Source organism: Oculina patagonica, chromosome 14, assembly GCF_052425735.1.
Source record: "Oculina patagonica isolate OP01 chromosome 14, crgOcupat, whole genome shotgun sequence".
In the NCBI taxonomy this organism is placed as follows: domain Eukaryota; kingdom Metazoa; phylum Cnidaria; class Anthozoa; order Scleractinia; family Oculinidae; genus Oculina; species Oculina patagonica.
In genome coordinates, this window is record NC_135771.1 from 12,687,215 (window position 1) to 12,708,220 (window position 21,006).

Genomic DNA, 21,006 nt, shown 5'->3' on the forward strand with positions numbered 1-21,006 from the left:
TCGGTGAATGAAATGGTAGCATGTGTGGCGGATTGGAATTTTCAAAATAAACTCAATTGCCGGCGGTTTCAGCTGTCTCAGATCAAGCACTTAAATGGTTTCTTCAATGGTATTCAATCTCTCAAAATACATAGGAGTAATGGGGGGAGGGAGTGGGCAGGGGTGGCTTCCTTTTTAAATTGAACAAGATAAAATTAGAAGCAAAGTTTCTAACCAATTTTGATCCTTTAAACAGAAAAAAATGCATTCCACAAAGAAATACACTAATTGAGCTGCTTTAATCACAACATCGCCACTTCAGTTGAACAGTCCCTACTGAATGTCTTTTATAAATATGACACATATTCAGACATACAGCTGAAATGCAACAGGCTACATGTTCATGTACATGTATACTAAACAGCCAGGAAAGGCCGCCACAAGTATGGTTGTGACTGTCTTGAGATACCACATCTGCATTACGTACATCTTGCCTGGAGGCTTTTTCTTCAGGTTCTCAGGTTTCTATTCCTGTACAAAAACCAACACGGAATGAACATGGCATGCCACTTTTATTGTTTGGGCGACTAGATTTCATCTTGGATGCCTATATCTGAAAAGATGGTTGTAGTGGGCAATCTACTTCAAAAGTTAATTCCGGACCCTGCTTTATGTTTATCAAGTATGCATACGGTAAGTTCTTATGTGATTGTAAGTGAGCGCAAATTGATCCGGTTCTTGATCAAGTACGTATGCAGAACTCACTTTTGATTTGAACTAACCTACAACTAGAAATCAACCACTACTTGTGCAAAATCACTGCAAGCAAGATGGCAGAAATCAAATTTTTGTACTGTATTCCCAATGCTCCTCAGTTCAATTTAGGGATAAATCGTAACAAGGCCGGTCCATTGGTCCAAAAAGCCACTTGTTTCAAACAGTAAGAAACAGTCTCAAACAGCTCCCTACAAGATTAAGAAGTTATTCATTGCCAAAGATGTGATACCTAAATAATTACCTAAATTTCTTGCGCAGGCCATAACACCTGTTATGTCAGCGAGACAAACTGACATCTTGCTACAGTGGAACCCCGATATAACGATCCTCGATATAACAATATGTGACCTCTCACGCGAAAACGTACACTAAGGGTTTTCTGTTCCTACACGGAAAACCGTGCACAAGCCGTTCATCATCCGTTCCGAAAAAAATTCCATCCGTGCGCACAGCTAAGGTCATACGGTCCGAAAAAAATTTCCATACGTGCGAGTGGCTTGAGTCAACCGTTCAGTAAAAAATTACATCCGTGCGAGCTGGAAAGTTCATCCGTTCAGAACTGTACGTCCGTGCGTGCGGCTTGAGTAAGCCGTTCAGACTAGGTTTACCCCGATATAACGATATTTTCGGTTATTTTACGGCCATATCGTTATATCGGGAGTTTTGATATAACGATTCCTCGATACAGTATTAGGGTTCCACTGTACACGTATTCTTGAACACTTAACATCTGATAAGAATTCGCACATTTTCCAGCACATTAATGGGACAGAAGCATGCAAGACTTTGTGTTTAGAAGATTGCTTTTCAATCCTCGACATCGCCTCCACGGCTTTTCAACTCAAAATCAAGGAGGCCTTACACATCGGATGGGAAAAACCTTCATTAAACAAACAAGTTAACCACGTTAATCTATCACTTTCATTTTAATTTTCCTTGTTAACTTTCACATTCTTCAATTCCATTGTATTTCAGTTATTCATATCCATGTTGTCATTCAGTAATTATTCTATTTTTTGTATTTATATTACACTGACTAGCGGTCTACTGTATGTTGTTGGCAACTGAAGACGAAAGCAGGAAGTCCGAAACATGTATTGTAAATTTAAATCCGTGTAATTATTCTTAAAGATTATTTCTTGCCTGCTGTTTTTTCGTAAAAGTTAGAAAATACATGTGAATTATATGCTACGTCCAATAGCCAGTTATTTTTGCCTTCCGACATTACACTATTGCTTTTGCTGTACATGTACATCAATGTATCCTTAGCAAAGTATGTGTAAAATTGTAAGAAACTGAAACAGCCGGCTGCCGGTTTGGTTTTTATTTCCTCTGAAAATTCAAATCTGTCACGCACTTTGCTGCCGGGCTCGCTGCTTTCATAGAGTTTGAAATTTTTTGCTCATCTGAAAGACATCAATTGAATTTATTGAAAAGTCAGCACTGTATTCATCACAATTCCACTGGTGAACAGGATGAAATTTCATTGGCCTGTACTCAATACTTGATTGGCTGAAATATTCTGCTCCTGTTCTGCCCTGTGATTGGTTAACTTTGTCTAGGTGACTCCGGTGACAAACTCGGACTGTATTGATTCATGCAAATCTTACTGTTTTGTCAATAGCCTGTATCTTCACCTGCTCTCACATGAAATTAGAGTGGATTAATAGACTATAAGGGTAATTTACTGCGTGATGAATGTCTTGTTGTTTGTGCAGTGCATGTCGTTTTAAATTTATTTAGTGGTCAGCTAAGAAAACTTCTGGTTCCTTAAAAAAATCTGAGGAATTATTTTCTTGAGTTCACTTATTTTGCCGTTGTAATAGCACTCTTGCATTAGTTGATATCACCGTATGACTACAACAGCAGTAGATTTTTCTCCCTGTCGGGTTGCCTTGGGACTCCCCCTCCCCCTCCTCCAGAGTAGTGGGTGGTCATGCGCTGAAGTCCAACATTTTACAGCTAGATGGGTTTACCAATTTTAAGGTATTGGGCTACCTTCGCGCACTTCAGGAGCTCCACTAAAAATATTTGTCTTTTGGGAATAGGAAGGAAAAAGTGAATCACTAAGGAATTCAGCAAGGAAGGAAGTCCCAGCTTCATTCCAGCTTTGCGACGGCCTGCGAGTCATGTGTTACTAGTTTTAATAATTCGTATTAACAGTGATTTAGTAATACACAAACAGGTAAACGCAAACGATATTATTTCCCGACGTTTTCGCGACCTCATGACCCTATTATCAAGGGTTCAAATGAATTAAAATGAATTAAAAATTAATTAAAATAAATGCGAGGCTCAAAGAGTTATAAATTTACATAGCGGTGGTGGCTATACAAATACTCTAGCACAGATTGAATCTGTTTGCACGTTTGATGTACATCAAGCAATTAACACCGAGTTTGAAATGGATTCAATCCGTGCTGAAGTATTTGTATAGCCACCAGCGCTACAGTGTATGTGAGTTTTAATAATATTTCTGTTATTATCTCCACCCGAATCAGATAACATCAACTATCAAAGGTAAATGTACCGATCATTTTGCTGGTAGCTCTGCAGCAACAGCTATGGCATCTGGACTCATTGCATTGGCCCTTGAAGCAAAGTAAGGTTACCGATTAAATTGCCTCATTCATAATGTATAGCTGTTTATGCAATCGTCATCTGTCCTCTCCCTTCTTGTGGAGAAGTTGATCTGTCTCTGGCGGCAGTTTCTACTTCTATCCAACTGTGCCCTTTCGTTTTTAATGCTTCTCTACCGTTTGTCTCTTTTGGCTGCCCCCTCCAAGCTTCCCTTAATTTGGGTGCCCATGTTAGTGCGATATTGGGATTCTTATCTGATGACATTCTTTAAACTGGTACCAGTATTCGGCTGTTTAATTTAGCTGTACTCTGTAACTTCAAAGAGATGATTTCTATATGGTCCTCATTTGTACTGATCCACTCCAATCCATCCACAATGTAGTTAAAAGTTACGCTGCTTTCATTGATCACTATTTCCGACTTGTCAGTTATGAGATGAAGTGGTCTGGAGGCAAGCCTGCACCAAGAACATTTTAAAATCAAACTAAAGACATAATGCTTTTTGAAAATGTTCTCTTGCTTTGAGTAGGGGCCTTTTTGACTCAGGAGTTGAACAAGGGAAAATGGCAGAAATGAAGAGGCATCATTAATTTCATTGGATTATTTTTGGGATAACTGACTTTGTTTATATCTTCAAATAATTATCCCACTCCTTTCCATTTGACATAAATATTTTACATGGGCATTCCACGAAGTAGCTCTATCTAAGACAACACAGTCTTTGTTACAGAGCTTAGCCTAGGTTTAGTCCCAAAATTCTGTTGTCTCTCATCCAGGTATTAAGATTGCAAGTCAGAACTTTTTCAATCCCATGCACATCCCTACTTGAATAAAGAACAATGGCACCATTGGCTTGTTATTATTGTGTGCTACAGCTACTTACTGTAAAATTAATGGCAAATGCCCCGGGGAGTGAGTTGTGTGACCTTTTATGAAAGGGACGTGCAAACGCCTTTTTGGTTTGTGAAGGATCTTTCTGGACTTTTCTTGTTTTCAAATTTTTCTGATGGATTTTGGCAGAGACTTTTTTAGGGTTGATTTTATGGGTTTTGTTCTGGGCTGTCAGAGATTTTTGGGGGAGCCTACAATAGTTTGGCCTAATTGGACCTTTACAGGGTCAAAAAATGTGGCCTCATTAGCACCTTTCTGTCACAAAATAAATATACCAGTATCCCACTGGCCTAAAACACATAAGATGATTGTTCATAAGCAACACGGGCAGAAAGGGTGGTTGTATGGTTGGCAGACAGCTAGGCAGGTAGGCACATTAATTTCCACTCTACTTCTGAAAGTTGCCATATTCCTTTTTAGCAAAAAATTGACATGGCGTGATGTGCAACATATCATTATACGGAGTTCAAGGGCTAATGACAGAATAATTCAGACAGAGGACTGGATTACAAATGGAGCTAATCTGACAGGTGAATTTGTTATAGTATTATTAGAGTACTATTTTAATTTCATACAAGTGGCCCAACAAGCCTCGTCAACCTGAGAGTAAATAAAGTTATGTATGTATGTACAAGTGGTACAGTGATCTAATTATAATTGAAGGGCTCTGGGGAAGAACGGCCCCTGGAATTTCTGGCTAATTCGTACATTATTGAAACAGCTCCAAATTGCGCATGCAGGTTTGTTTACGTGTGCTTAACACTCCTGTGTTTCATTTCGCCGGTCTTTCGACCTTTTTTGAAAAATAACATGCAAAAGACAAGGTTTTTTGCTGGCGGCGTCTTCAGGACTTTTCTTCCACAACCGATAAACAAAGGAAACCTTTTGTTCCTCAAAACATTGAAACCAGCTAAAGTTTTGGGATTACAGGCCTAGCCCTAACCCCAAGGGTTAGGGTTAAGGTTTGACGCTAGGGTTTCATTTCAAATTTAGGGTTAAAAAGCTATTCCAAAGGATAAGGGTTAGGGTTAGCTTTTAAATGCTTTTTATTTGTAGAAATAAATAATTTTATGCAGCTTGTGACGTATGCATCTACCAACTTCCGGTCTGGGGATTACTTCCGGCCATACGGAAACAAGCGACGACAATTTCCACACCGTACCTGTGGCCAAAAAGATCCCAAAATGGGAAGTTTTGTTTTGTCCCAGCAAACAGAGCTCTGCCAAAGCAACACACACATGCATGGTACTTCGAATAAGTAGTGTTTAATTAAGAAGGAGCAAGGATGCATAAACTAAGTTTAGGAACAGAGTCAGCCTTAACACTTAAATCGCGCTTTTTCGTGCAGTAAGCTTTCACGCCAGTTTGCTGGCGGCTAGCTTTCACTGCAGTCGGTTCATGGCGATGTGAACCTCCTAAACCAATTTCGTGTCCTGAAAAAATGCCGAGGAAAATTTGACCGTCTCATTTACGAGATGCTATTTATAAAGAAACTGCGACCAAATTTGAATACGCATGCGGACTCTATACGTGCTAAACTCTTTGTTTGACATTGAACATTTTTCACTTCACAACTTTTATTAATTAATCTCTATTGTCTATTTTTTAGTATTTATACATTTAATCACATATTTTCTTTGCTTGATAATGACGTTAAGTCAGCGTCGAAACGTCGTGGGCTTTTTAGAATTTTTTAAACAGAGTTTATAATGTTTTTAGCTAATGTATTATCGCAAACTTTCTCTTGAGCGCTAAAAAGTACTAGTGTACAAAACAAAGGCCGAACATCTCTCATTTCTTCGAGAAATGCTGTGAGACCTACGGGTTTTCAGACTTAATGATATCCTTCAACCGCCAAGTGGACGCACTTGCACTCAAATGAACCAGTAGTTTATTTTCTCAAGAAATGCGACATTTTTGTTCTCTGTACTTGAAACCCTAACATGTGACTTAAGACGTCACAATAGAATAGCGAGTCCCAGTCCTTCGCTGCTACCGCCTGGGAGCAAATTAATGGCAGCCGGTCAGCAAAGTTGGTTTGTGAAACGCTGTTTTTACATGCCGGACGACTGTAATAAAGTTCCTCGAGGCAAGATTTGCACATGCGATGCATGGAAAAATGTCTAGCGCTGGATTACTGTGGACAATATAATGTAATGTACAAAATCTTTTTTTTTTTTGCATATGTTATTTTTCGAAAACGAACGAAAGACCAGGGAAATGAAACACAGGACAGTGTTTAGCACACGTAAACAAACCTGCATGCGCAATTTGGAGCTGTTTTGACAATGTTCGATTTAGCCAGAAATTCCAGGGGCCGTTCTTCCCCGGAGCTCTTCAATTGACAGTCCTCTTTGGTGTTTTGACTGTACTTTTTTATGGCTACTCAATTATTTTTCTATCTTCATGGCTGCGGAAGGATCAGGCCAATAAAAAATTCTTAATTTGTCCACAAAATCATTCACAAGTTGGCTGATAAAAAACCTTTGATTTGATAAGTGGCTTAGTGACTTTAACTCACAAATTAGCCCGTTTCTGAGTTCTCCTTTGTCTGGAGACTAACAACAGAGTACAGCATGAGAGCTAATGGAGCGATGCAAAGTCACGCTTCAGGACGCAAATTATTTCTAGAATATTATGGTTTATTGGTCAGTTGGCTGAAAATTTTGACAGTGTGCTGGGTGGATACCATTAGGGTGGTTTGCTCAATTCCTTTAACAGTACACCTTTCTACTACCCCCTAAAACACTTTGAAGCCTTGTGACATCGCAAAGGAAAGTACATGTAGTATTCTAATTCGCTCACGCGAAATATCAACAACATCAGTCTACATCCTTATTTGGCCAAAAAATCTCACTTCTGTATAACCTTTAAACTATGCACAATTCTATATTACTGCCGACTCGTGAGGCTTGCGTTTTCGCGCGCCTGACTCGTTGGCAATAATGTATCTTTAAACAGCTAATTATGTTTTTAAATTTACAGCAAGTAGTAGTGTTGGGTTTGGCTTAATGGATGCTCATGGATTAGTGTCCTTAGCAGTGAACTGGACAACAGTACCACCACAACTGAATTGCACAATACCTCAGCGTGAGATTAACAGGTGTGTTAATTTTACAATAATGTGTGTAGGTTAGAGGGGGAGCAGTTGGGGGTGTGAAAAAAGAATGAATCCGGCTCAAGTGTTCAAGAGAATCTGACTGAGGTAAAGATTCTCCCATAAAGACTGACTTAGCTCGGTTACTGAGTAAGATGTTTATCATATGGCCAAACAAGAAAAGTTTGATTTGATCATTGTAGCCGGTTCGTACTCTCTGACACTTTGTTTGCAAACAGGATTGAAAAATTTGGACAAGAGAAGGTCTACCTCACCGGCTCGTATGTTTTCAATTTCTCTAGGCACATTAATTGACTAACAGAATGACCGTTCTTATAGGCATTTGAGTCTCAGTGCTGTTGCCGGCATTTAAGTTGCTGTACTGTTGCAATAATGATGATGATTTTATTATATATAGCCATATAATAAAATCATATACATTTGTATAGTTTACTGTGGTTTTGCACCCCAAAAGATTATCAGCGACCTTAAATCCTGAGATTAGGAGTAAAATACTTTTAAATAGTATTCTTAATATTTCCACAAGATAAAACCCCTAACCAAGGAAGTAGATTTTCCATTTCAAAGTCGTGTATGGGAGTTAAACACTTACTAGGCGTAAATATGTACTGTAAGTTAAATTGACTATTGTGTGCCATCCGATCTATTTGTTTACTTTTTTCAAGATGTTGGCTCTGTGAATAACGCAAACCTCAAACCTGTACTAATTAAGAACTGAGAGAATATTTGAATGGCTTGTGTGACCTTGTGTTAAATCACATGAGGTCATGCTCATCCACAAACCTTTCAATTCAAATTTGACAATTTTCTGATAATTTATTCTAGGGTTATTCCTTCAGTAAATGCTCTAAAGGAAGCCATCGTTCTGAATGACATAACACATTCTTGTCCCATAAACTTCTTGGAACACGTGCAAGTCCGGGTAAACCTAAACTACACGATAAGAGGAGAGCTGGAAATAAACCTGACCTCACCACAAGGCACCACATCTCGACTCACTCAATACCGTCCTAACGACAATTTTCCGAATGAAACTTATTTGACTAACTGGGTCATTTTGACTTTGCATCATTGGGGTGAACACCCCTCTGGTACTTGGGAACTCTCTCTAAAGAGTGCCAAGCCAGAACACAACAATACAGGTAACTTATTATAACTTATATCAGTTATGATACTAACCCGTACACTCCCAGAGTTAACCCTTGAGTCAATAAATGTGGTTGTACCTTTTTAGTCTGTAGATGAAACCCTAGTGTGCGACCATGGAGGGGGAGGGGGGGGGGTATATTGTGTTGAGCAGTACTTTCAAGTGGTACTGTTTGCCAGTAGGGAGGAGTGTTGTGTTACAACGTTAACCCCAGATAATGCCTGCAAAGGAGACAAAGGGTACCGTAGTTTCTCTATTTAACGCCGGCCTCGTATAAATGCCGGGTCAAAATTGCTAATTTTTAAATAAATGTCGGGGATGTTTGTTTGAGGTCCCGGCGTTTATTTGAGGTCAAGCTAACAAGTAAATATACTCTCTTGAATGGCAGCGATATGACATACTAAAATGGTATGCTGCTTTGGAAATTTCAATAAACGTTCAAAGGAAAAGTCCGGGTGTTACATGGCTAGGATGGATGCTGTACAACAAAATCAAACCTAGCAAAGTTCGCGTTCCTGTCTTCATAACTATCGCATTTTCTTTCTTATGTTAGTGCTCACGTTGAAATCTTGAATATCCCTCCAGCATTTGCTTATAAGTTTGACGAGGTCGTTTAAAAACGAGTGAGACATTGTCGACATTGCCATTTATGAACTTAAAACTTTGTACCCATAACCTTTACTTGCACACTCCCATATTGTTTATTTACCGTTTATGTTCTGTTTGTAACAAATCTTGATTGCAACATAAACGTGTCAAATCCGCAATAATGTACCTTTGGATAATTATCAACTTCCAGGCATAACTAATTAATCGATGATCAATGACATCAATTGGTAATCAATGAGTAATCGATGGGTAATCAGTTGATTAGTCATTGATTATTGGCGATGATCAATGAGTAATCGATGAGTAATCGAAGCCCAAAAATTTTGTGGCCTATCGATTACTCATCGATGACATTGATTACTCATTGATGTAATTGATTACCTATTGATGTTATTGATTACTCATCGATGACCCATCGATTACTCATCAACTATCATACTGCACACAAAAAATACATTCCTTGCTTTCTTGTACCATTTTTTGTGATTTTTTTTCTCTATGCTAGTCATATTTTGCTTTATAACTGGCATTCTTGTTGACGAAATTATGCCCTCACAAAAGGTCAAATAACCTTCCGGCATATCAAGACCTGAAGGGCTAAGCACAAATACAGATGATATTTCAATATTTCACTTTACCCATTTAATCATTGATTACTCATTGATTTCATTGATGTCATTGATGTCATCGATTAGTTATGCCTGGCAACTTTGGAGACCCAGGGACAGTTTTCTGGGCAAAACGAAGAGAAATATCGCCCCGTCTTGACAAACTGCACCTTGGTCTCGGAGATTGGTAACAGTAGATCAATTTGAAAAACTGACAGAAAATTACAGTCCTTTAATAAACGCCAGGCCCCGATTAAACGCCAGCTTCGAATTAACGTCAGGTCCACCATGCCAAGTTTGAAATAAACGCCGGGGGCGTTTACCGGTAATTGAGAAAATACGGTACATCAGTATGGTCGAGTTCATCAATAGCAAAGGACAACTTAATTCAGAATCATTTTTCAGAAAACGAGTCTATGGTTGAAAGGGACCTTAAAATTAAGAACATTTCAGGAAGTAAGCCATTAGGTTTTAATCATTCAACCCTAATGGTAAATTAAAACAACTTCGGGTTTGCATCCTGGCTATTGTTTATGGTATTGTTTATCTTACTACTGATTTAGCATGTGATGTTTGCTTTTTTCTTTTAATGAAGGAGTGCTATTTGACTGGGCTCTGATCCTATTTGGAACAACAACAGATCCACTTAAAGACAACCAACACGTTAAAATCCCCAAGGAAACAACAACAAGTCGACCAGAAACGTCTACAAAAAAACGAAACAGTGGTAAGAAAACAGGTCTTTCAGGTAGGTAATTGTATACTTTACAATCTTTATAGCCATAGACATCTGATTGAAGAATCGTTGGCCCATGAAAAGCATAAACCATGAACGATGTTACCCAATTGTTGACTGGGAAATGAGAAAAAACCTCGCTGTCTCTGACAGAGTAAACATGATAATAAGACAAGTTGCATAAATTATGCTTGTAAGGCTCTCAAAGAAAGAAAATATCTTGATTACGAATAAAAGGAATAATTAGTAAGCTAACCAATGCTGTCTACTCAGAATACCATTAAGTCATATCATTCATGGTTAATGCTCTTTTTCAATTACAATAGATGTATACATTCCATATGTATTAAAAATCCCATGAATGTGAGTGTGCGTGTAATTCAAATATCTGTGGGCGGGAAAGTTTCCAAAATTTCAGTAGGCGAGTAGAGTTTGAACATTTATCTCAATCTGTAGCCGCGCGGGCCAGGCCAAAGGTTGAAATAACACCAATGGCAATAGTAAACTTGAACCCTCCAATCAATCAGAACGTGCGTTTTGTCAAAAACATCTTCACAAGTCATGTTTCTTTGTACATCTCTTGATCCACTTTGTTCTTGGTACAGGGTCTGGTAATCTTGCACGTAAACGTGGACCTTTAAGACGTGTTGAATCAAGAGGTTCTTTCCTTCGTTTGGATGAAAGAAACAAAGGAAACAAAAGTGGAAATTAATCCGAAAATAGATGTCCATCGTGCTGTCTTCGCCTGTGATAATTAACTTTTTATTTTCCACTCAGTTGTTGCTTTATTGTTTTAACCCCACCCATCTTACTTTACCTGCCTGTCCAGTCGTAAGATATACTGTGCTGTGAACCATGCTTGCGTGGTTAAAGATCCTAGGTTTTACCGATTTTTTCCACTTTCTAATTTGAGAGTTAAAAGCAGTAGATGAAGAGGCTTACTATGGCTGCTGGCAAGGAACACTCCACCTGTATTAATGAATGAATCCTATGGATTGAATCCTTTCACTAAAATCTTTTAATAATGGTTATGCAAAGGTCTTGAGATGTCCATGTTTTGTAATCAGCTCAAAACATTGTATCAGATTGAACATTTGCCTTTAAACCTTTGTATACAGTTTTTTCAGTATGATTAACTTAAAAAAAAATTAGCATTGTGGTGTCAAAGAAGATGCACAAATGTGTGGTCCCTCAAGCCTGGTTTTCACTAGCGACGCAAGCACAAGCGCAAGCATAACAGCTATTATTTCACCATGTTAATGGTTTCGACGCAAGCATAAGCACAATCACAAGCACAAGGATCAAAATGTTTCCTTTTCACTTGTGCTTGCCCTTGTGCTTGCGTTCGTGTGAAAATGAAACACCACATAAGCACAAGGAAATTATTTACGTCTGGCTGTGTCTAGCCAATTAAAACACTCGTTCCAAATTCCAACGTGTCTGAGCATTTGAACAAAGTGGCAGAGGCCGAAGTTGCTTGGAAGAGCGTCAGGAATTTAAAGACAAAAACAGAAAGATACAAGCGTCACAAGTGTGGGGTCGAGTAGCGAAAAAAATGGAGATGACTTCTTCATTCTTAAAAAGTATATCTTTAACCCCAAATGTTTCGTTTTTCTCCTTTTGTTTGTCACTTTCGCTTTCATTGTCACAAGAGTAGAAGAGACAACAACACTCGATGCCTGAGAGTTTCTGCCGCAATATTTGCCGAGAGAACGGAGCCTTTTAACTTGTAAACATCGTGTTCTTATGCTTGTGCATATGCTAATGTCAACGTTCGTTTTCACTTGGCACAGACTACTTATGCTTGCGCGTGTGCTTGCGCGTGTGCTTGCGAAGCTAGTAAAAACCAGGCTTCAAGCAGGATATATATGGACCAGCAACCTGTGGACATTTAGTACGGCAGCTGAACACACTTAAAAAGACGTCCAATTTTTTCCCCAATAATTATGGAATGTTTCTAATATCTTGTCTATGCCATGTAAAGAAGACATTCAATTAATTTTAAACAAATGAAGATGAAAAGGGAGTAACATTTATTAACTACAGAATTTGTCATTACACTAAGGGGTGAAATTACGATTTTACACTCTTAGCTATAGAATAGGACATCTTTTTAGTCTCTTTCCATTGTTATTTTCTCGATTCAAATTAGATATTTTTTGAGTAGCTTAGTAGGGATGTTTTAGAAAAAAATTAAGTAGGTGATGTCATAGTCTCGTGAATAAAATGCAGTGGATTTAATTAAACTGTGGGCGATGTCTTGTTCTATTTTAACCTTTGTTGGTAAAACCGGTTTGACAGGCTTCATTTTATTTTTGGATCACAATAGCAACTTAAAGTATTGTGCAATCTTCCTCACTTCATTCAGTATCACTAAACTATTCAGTCTGTAATTATGCAACCTTATTACATAAATTATCTACTCAATGGTTTTATAATTGATGTGCTTGAATGAATTCTATAATAAAAGCACTTAAAATAAATTTTTAAATGTTTGAAAAATTCTTTCTCCTCACCCACCACAATTCTGTTTGTTTCCTCTGCCACTGCCCCGCCAACACCAACACCACAATTTAATTGTTTTCTTTCTCCTCCACAATTCTACCTTCACATTGTCTCACATCGGCCTCGGGTCAGCCTCGTATTGGCCACACCTCGGCATCATATTGGCCTCACATCAGCCTCACTTTGGCTTCACATTGGACCTCCTCTTTCTCTTCTTCCAGAACTTGCCTCCTTCACAACCACAATTCTACCACCATCACCTCCACCTCCAGCATCACAATTCTGTTGTTGAACTCCAGCACTACATTTCTATTGTTTATCTCCACCACCACCACAATTTTATTGGCTATTTCCTCCACCAACACAATTCTATTATTTAACTCCACCACCACAATTCTATGTGTAACAACCGTATCCATCACAACAAAAGCATATTAGATACAGGTGGGGTACACAATGGGTACAGAAGGGTTACAGGAAGGGTACAGAAGGGGTACAGGAAGGGTACAGAGGGGGTACAGGAACAGTACAGAATAGTTACAAGAAGGGTACAGAAGGGATACAGGACAGATACAGAGCAGGTAAAGGCAGGGTTACAACACCATCAAAAAAATGTCCAAGTTTCCATGCTTGTGCTTAGTTACCCTGCCTGTACCTGCTCTCTATCTTTCCTGTACTCCCTCTGTACACTTTATGTACCCCTTCTGCACCCGTCCTGTACCACTTCTTTATCCTTCTTATACCCTACCTGTGCCCCTCTGTACCCTTCCTGTACCCCTTCTTTATTCTTCCTATACCCTTCCTGTACCATTTCTGTACTCCCCCTGTACCTATACTTTTGTTGTGATGGCTACGGCTGTTACACATTGAATTGTGGTGTTGGATGTAGAGGTGTTGGTGGTGTTACCCCCTCTGTACCCTTCCTGTACCTACTCTGTATCTTTCCTTTACCTCGTCTGTACCCTTCCTGTACCCCTTCTGTATCCTTTCTGTACCCCCTCTGTATCTTTCCTGTACCCCCTCTGTACCCTTCCTGTACCCCTTCTGTATCCTTCCTGTACCCCTTCTGTATCCTTCCTGTACCCCACCTGTACCTATGCTTTTGTTGTGATGGTTACGGTTGTTAAACATAGAATTGTGGTGGTGGAGTTCAACAATAGAATTGTGATACTGGAGGTGGTAGAATTGTGGTTGTGAAGAAGGAGGAGGGAAATAATCGAATTATGGAAGAGGAGGAAGAGGAGTAGGTGTGCCGATGTAAAGCTGATATGAGGCCGACTGGAGGCTGATATGGGGCCAATGTAAATTTAGTATTGTGGAGGAGAAAATTGTGATGGTGGTGGTGGTTGTGGTGGAAAAAACAATTGTGGTGGTGGAGGAGAAAGAATTTTTCAAACGCTTTAAGTTCTTTTATTATCGATTTCATTCAAGCGCATCAAGTATCAAACCATTAAGTAGATAATTTATGAAATAAGAAGTTTGCATAATTACATACTGAAAAGTTCAGTGGTTTGGAATAAAGTGAGAAAGGTTGTGCAATACTTTAAGCTGCTACTGTGATCCAAAAATTAAATGAAGCCTGTCAAACCGGTTTTACCAGCCAAGAAAAATAAAACATGACAAACCTATCAAACTGGTTATACCAACGAAGGTGAAAATAGAACATGACATCACCAACAGTTTGATTAAATCCACCGCATTTTATTCATGTAACTATGACGTCACCTACTAAATTTATTGCTTCTCAAATTAATGAGATTCCTCTGCAAAAAGGGGTTTAAAACATCCTTACCATACTACTTTTGTGTTCGTTAAGAAGGGAATAAACATGGCTTGGTAAAGGCAAAAGGCACTTACTGATTGGTTAACAAATTGTAACGATATCAGGATGACCCTAAAAAGAGAGTCAAACTAATGGCAAAAGGTGCGTTCTGATTGGTTAACAAATCATAACTATATCGCAACTATATCAGGATAATACTGAAAAGGGAGGCAACCTTGCACTGTTATAATTATGATTTATTGCAAGCTTGTTCCTTTTTTCCTTGACAGGACTTGAAATTGCATTGATCATAATTGGTGTAGTGGCTGCGATTGTAGTAATTGCTGTGGTTTATTGTATATGGCTCCTTGTAAAGCGATGGCGGCGTCTATCTCAGGTTGCTCTTTCCGAGCAAGCCACCTCATCTCAAAAACACCCAGCAAAGACAGAGGAAATTACATTGTAGTAGTACAAGCAATCCCAAACCTGGCCCATTTCCTTCATCGGGGTAAAGGACAAAAGTCAAGTCAAAGTCAAACAATCCCAGAAGCATCTGAAAAAGCACTAGACTGCTTAAAGCGTGAAAATGAAAACAGTTATGGTGCAACGCACCTTAGCGTAGCCACCCAACAGTATACTAGTAGTCATCGAAGATTAGAGGAGTGCATTCGATCTGAAATGGACAGCACCAGGAAAAAGGAAGCCAAGCAGTGGCAAAGGACTGAGATCAATGGTGTACCATGCCTTATGTCTGAGCACTGGGGGACGAAGAGGATGAGTGAGAGAGGAAGCTTATCACGCAAATGTCTTGAGAAAAGATTGTGTTACGTGCCAGAAGAACATCTGTCTGTCTGCATAGATAAGCTAGTGAATTTGACAGTAGTTCTCGATATGTTAATAAACCAGAAAGTTCGTTGCAAACATGCTATCTTATCATAATTAATTTTGGATTTCTTAGAAGAAGCTATTTGAACTACAGTAAACACCTGCATATAAGAGCAAGTGGATTAAGAACATCAGGCTGAAAGTTGGCCAATATAGCACCATATATGTAAAAGCCAATTCATCCTGATAAATAAAAACATGTTCTTATATAAAAAGAAATAAGATACCAGAATAAGAAAGCAATACAGTAACTTATATTAAAGTACTATAAATAAAGTTCTTTTATTTAGTAATAGTATTTTATTTATGCAAATGGTTAGATATTCTAGTCTTCTCGGATAAGGACGATAAACCGTAGGCCCCGTCTCCTGCATCTTCAGTGTTATGGTCAGCAGGGGACGTAAAAGAACCCGCACACTCATCGTAAAGAGTAGGGCATGGAGTTCCCGGTGTTGTGGTCTGGTCTTTGCCCCTTGTACTGTGCTTACTGTAAAATGCTCGGAGATATTAGCTGTATAAGCTACTCTTCAAATCCGAGGGTAAACAAAGTGATGATGATGATGATGATGATGATTTATTTGAAATTTATTTTTTAGTGTAAATAATAAAACACTGTATATTTCATTGAACCTCTAGTAATGTATGACATATATTGGTTCTCAAACAAAATTTAAGAACTTTTTAAGAACATTTTCAGACTAATTTCTCAGCCTTTTATGCAATCATAAGATTCCTCTCAAATTTAAGCAGGGGAAAGACAGTGCATTGATGTTAGGATTGTCAAGCGATCACATACAAAATCAAGAAGACGTCAAAAGCCCTGGTTTAATTTAACACAAAACTGTTGCAACAATATGTATTTAAATAAGTTTCAGTTTACATTAAACCTTGAATTTTTGGTCATTTTGTCAGTAACATCCATTGGTGACTAATAGAACCATAAACTGCTCTCACAAGGTTTGAAAAATGTCATAAAGGCTATTTTGGTGAGCTGTGACATGACAATTTTTCAGATATGATTTGTGATTTGTGGCCAAACATCTATAGGCCTCTTCAACCTCCACCCCTGACCCAAAGCATGCGTTAAATTCTGATTGCCCTTGCCGGGGTGTGGTCTACTGGATCAGATCCCCCAAGACCACTCTCATAACCTGACCTAACCTAACATCACCTAAGTTGGTATTTGTGTATTTTGAAGATACATGCAAGGAAGTTAACAAATCGAACAAATTCGAGTTTCCATAGTTTTTCACTGTTATCGACTATAGAAATGCCTCAAACTTAGCTGTGGCTAGTGATTCCATAGCCTGTGAATACAGCCACCTCTCATCACTCCTGCTACTATGTGCAAAACCCGAAAAGAAAACTCTCTTCGCGTTTTGCATGTAGCAGTGGGAACGATGAGAGGCGGCTCTATAAGTAGGTTAGTAATTCCATTGCATTCTTATGGAGTCATTTCTATGGTCTAAAAAAATAGAGTGTAGACCTTGAAAAAATGTGGCAGATTTTTTTTACAATAACACTAATTCATGATTACAATAATGGTTATAGGACTGAGTGGAGTCCAATCAGTCTGTAATCATACGAGTGATTAACCAAATTGGGCGATAATATAATAATAATAATTTAAAAATTTATATAGCGCTTTTTACATGTGCTGATCAAAAGCGCTTTACAGTAATTTCATTAAAAACAATAAAAAGAATACATATACATAAAATAACTAAAACCTAAAGATAAAATACGGTAAAAATTTAAAAAGATACATTAAAATGCTGATCTAAATAAAAATGTCTTAAGTTTACTTTTAAAAACACCAAGTGTCGTAATAAGACGCAGGTCGGCCGGCAAACTGTTCCGTAAAGCGGGTGCCGATGAAATGAAGGACCTGCCGCCAAGTGTAGGGCGCATTGTCTCCCGTGGAACTTCTAATAATAGGCTACTATTTGAGCGTAGCGAGTATGAGCTCGCTTGCTTAACTTTCACCAAATCACTAAGATAAGATGGCGCAAGACCATAAATTGATTTAAAGGTAAGAATTAAAATCTTAAACTTAATTCGATGAGCAACGGGAAGCCAAAGAAGCTCGTAGAGGGCTGGAGTTATATGTGAGTACTTTGGTATTATGTCCATAATTAGTCTTGCAGCGGCATTTTGAACACGCTGTAGTTTGGAAATTTGAAGATTTGGCAGTCCATACATTAAGCTATTACAATAATCCAGTCGAGAGGTAATAAAAGCATGAACAATTGTACGTAGACTATCAACAGATAGATATTTCTTAATTCCCCTTATATTATGTAAATGAAAGAACGCACTACTGCATGCCTTGCTGATATGTGTAGACATGGACATTTTTTCATCAAACCAGACTCCCAAATTTCTAGCACAGGCGACAGACCTTTATATGTCATTATCACCTACGTGTAAACAGCCGTCGCAAGCTAACTTATTTAGCTGATACTGAGTTCCAATTAATAACATCTCAGTTTTGTCATCATTTAGTAGAAGTCTATCACTAATCATCCAACTTCGAATATCTGCAATACAACTTTCCATGGCCCTCATTGCAACATCTTGACTGACTTGGCTATCCGGTTTAAAGCATAAATAAAGTTGAGTGTCGTCTGCAAAGCAATGGACGCATGGTAGGTGTTTTTCTATAACGTCAAACAACTGAGATGAGTAGATAATGAATAGAAGAGGTCCTAAACAAGAGCCCGCGAAGCAGGAGTCCAATTTGTTTAATAATGAGTATGATAACTGACAGAATTGGATGGCATGACGTTCTCTTAACAATTAATCAACAAAACTATAACAAAACTTCTTTGCCATAACCAAATAGCCTGTTCACACTTTTCGGAAGATGCGGTAGCTTAATGATTAGCATGCTGAACTTCCCATCCAGGGAGGAGTAAAAATACTCATAGTCGCTTAATGGTTTTAATGCTACAGAAATCGGAATAAGCTGTGGCCTGACCCGAACGCAAACTTGACCTTGAAAAATTAAAGCATGATTTTCCAGCATGAAATGAGTGAAAAACAATGGACTTTGTGTAAATCAAGCAAATTGCCTACAGAAACATTTAGTGATCTTATCCTCCTTTCGCTGGAAAATCCTGATAATCTTTCAAGGTGTTTGGTTTTCTACTCCCTGAACTCTCCCTAAACCAATCACTATTATATAGGGCTTCCCTCCACTTGGTTTAACCCCTAAATATGGCAAACAGACACCTCTCTAAGAAATTAAAAATGGACACCTGGTGTTAATCCTGTCCCTGCCGTTTTCAGTACTGTAACTAAACTCCCAATAAGACGGACACCTCTCTAAGATGGACAGTTGGAGCTGGTCTTGATGGTGTCCATTTTAGAGAGAGGTGACTGTGTTGGTGTTTGTCAGTTATATGTAGTATCAAGTCAAACTCACGTAACAACTCGAGCAGGTTAAAACATTCGAGATTCTCTGTTGCAAAATAAAGTAGTCACGTGAAATGTCCTGAGAAAATGTGAACAGGTGGTAAACTTTCTTTGAAAATTGAGAGAAACCTGGTGCTGAGCGCTTATTTCACATAAACTGAAGCCTGAGAAAAATGGGACTCGATGGTAAAGTGCCTTATAAAAGACGCCTTGGCTTCCTCTAATAACAGTAAAAGTGAGTCCGCTATGCGAACATGTGTTGACATTATGAATTAATCAATGAGTTACTGTAGCAGTCAACAACTTCAAGTTTCGAATCGAGTAATTCGAGATACAAGGCGAAACAACAAAGAACTTATCAATCAATTTATTTTCTAGAAGACTGTTGGAAGAACAAAGTGTTCTATTACTTGTCTTATGTACTACGCTTTAAGAAACACACGTTACCATTGCCGCTTGGGATGTCACGCAATGAGCGTGGTGTGACCCTTTGTCACGTCGTTCACGACAAATGCCTTTTTTCATGCTAATAAAAACCTAGAATCCTACAAGAACAGCAGTTATTAGACCAAAAGCATTTCGTTACCGCTAGCAAGATAGGATATTATTTTAATTAAAAAAAGAAATGTTGCGTGGAGCACGTGAATTGGTGATTTGGTGAAAGTTGCATCGCTTGTTTACACAACCCTTACTTTTTGTGTAAAGCTTGTGTAAACAACTCATCGAAAAACTTGTTTTCTTTCAATGAGTTCTTTTTTTAACCTTTTTGGAATAACAACGTTTCAATAAGCTTTCACAAATAATTTCTTAGTAGCTTGCGTAGAAGGCGGAGAAATATGTTTTTCTGTTCGCGAAATATTCACTTGGAGTCGGTGTTTTGAGAGGCGGCGAAGGACATTATTTAAACCGACAATTAAATTATTTTGTCGCACGGTTTGGTATATGCATATTCTATGGTTCGATGTTATTTTTATTCTTTTCATGACAATGTTTTAGTTTAGTTCTAAATTCGACATCGGTCTTTTGCTAAATATACTACTTGAGAGAAATGGAGCTGGTGAATTATATCCCGGAGTCCAAGACAAGCAAAACAACATGATCAGCGAACTTGTTTTGATACAACTCGTTGTGCATTCATTGTGTGTGGCAAAGCTGAAAGAAATAAATAACCAGACATTTGATTCGTTTTAATATGTGAATCAAAAGTGCTCAAGCCGCACAGAAAAACAAACAATACGGAAAGTGAGTCAAAAGTGTGGGAAAAAAAAAAAACGTGACCTACGACCGCAGTTGTTCAGCTCATTAGATATGCAGATTTCAGCCGTCGCGATTGTTATTTCACTTTTCATCTACGCCACCGCTCCCTTTGAAGTTCTTCCTTGATATATATTTTCCAGCCACCACACGCTCTTCGAAAGATGTGTCAAAAAAAGGCTTAAGTGCGACTCACTCGATACTGATCGAATTTCTGGGTTTACTGCGTTGGCTGCCCATCTCACCGAAACTTCGGATTCTCCGATCACTGTCGAAAACTTTCGAAAGCACTAACCCGAGTTATCACGGAAAGTGACCCCCCAATCGGAAAAAACTGCATCACAACAATGTGTAGACTTTAAAGTCCACATAAAAATAGAATGATATATTAGCATATCACATTTTCTGTTTTTTCAACTAGTTTGATTGTGATATTATAATGTATACGAGTTTTTAGCTTTTAACACAATTGTCTACGCTTTTATACTGAACAGTACAAGCAAACTCAATAAATCAATACACGTTTGCATATTGCTGACACAATCCCTCAAGCCATTTTGCCAGCACTAGAAACTGGGGATACGGCCTTATGTGCTACTTAACACAAACAGGATTAAGCAAGTTATAAACTAGGGGTAATGCCTGGATATTCAGTTGTAAAGTAGACTGCAAGCAGTATCTTTTTTTCTCTTAGTCTGTCGAGCATGAACCGGAAAAAGGCGTGTCAGTGGTAATACC

General features: G+C 38.5%; 2 protein-coding genes across 5 annotated transcripts in view; both read left to right on the forward strand.

Moving 5' to 3' along the window:
- Nucleotides 1-21,006, forward strand: part of LOC144637468 (disintegrin and metalloproteinase domain-containing protein 9-like) — a 60,686-nt gene that overhangs the window by 38,382 nt on the left and 1,298 nt on the right. The gene's annotated exons all lie outside the window — the stretch shown is intronic.
- On the forward strand, nt 3,262-17,200 carry LOC144637486 (proprotein convertase subtilisin/kexin type 4-like). 4 transcript variants are annotated; one of them, XM_078496550.1, is made up of 7 exons: nt 3,262-3,358; nt 4,648-4,757; nt 7,213-7,330; nt 8,171-8,487; nt 10,305-10,457; nt 15,003-15,180; nt 15,246-17,200. In XM_078496550.1, the coding sequence occupies exons 1-6, from the start codon at nt 3,321-3,323 to the stop codon at nt 15,176-15,178; spliced, it is 912 nt and encodes a 303-aa protein (XP_078352676.1). In that variant the 5' UTR covers nt 3,262-3,320; the 3' UTR covers nt 15,179-15,180; nt 15,246-17,200. The 4 variants fall into 4 exon arrangements, with proteins under 4 accessions (XP_078352676.1, XP_078352677.1, XP_078352678.1 ...); XM_078496551.1 differs by having other exon boundaries at nt 10,305-10,436; nt 15,003-17,198; XM_078496552.1 differs by lacking the exons at nt 15,003-15,180; nt 15,246-17,200 and adding an exon at nt 11,051-11,879.

Coding starts and splice junctions, on each gene's coding strand:
- LOC144637486 (XM_078496550.1), top strand. CDS start 3,321: ATGGCATCTGGACTCATTGCATTGGCCCTTGAAGCAAA. Junction 3,359..4,647: donor GCATTGGCCCTTGAAGCAAA/GTAAGGTTACCG, acceptor ATTCCTTTTTAG/CAAAAAATTGACATGGCGTG. Junction 8,488..10,304: donor GCCAGAACACAACAATACAG/GTAACTTATTAT, acceptor CTTTTAATGAAG/GAGTGCTATTTGACTGGGCT.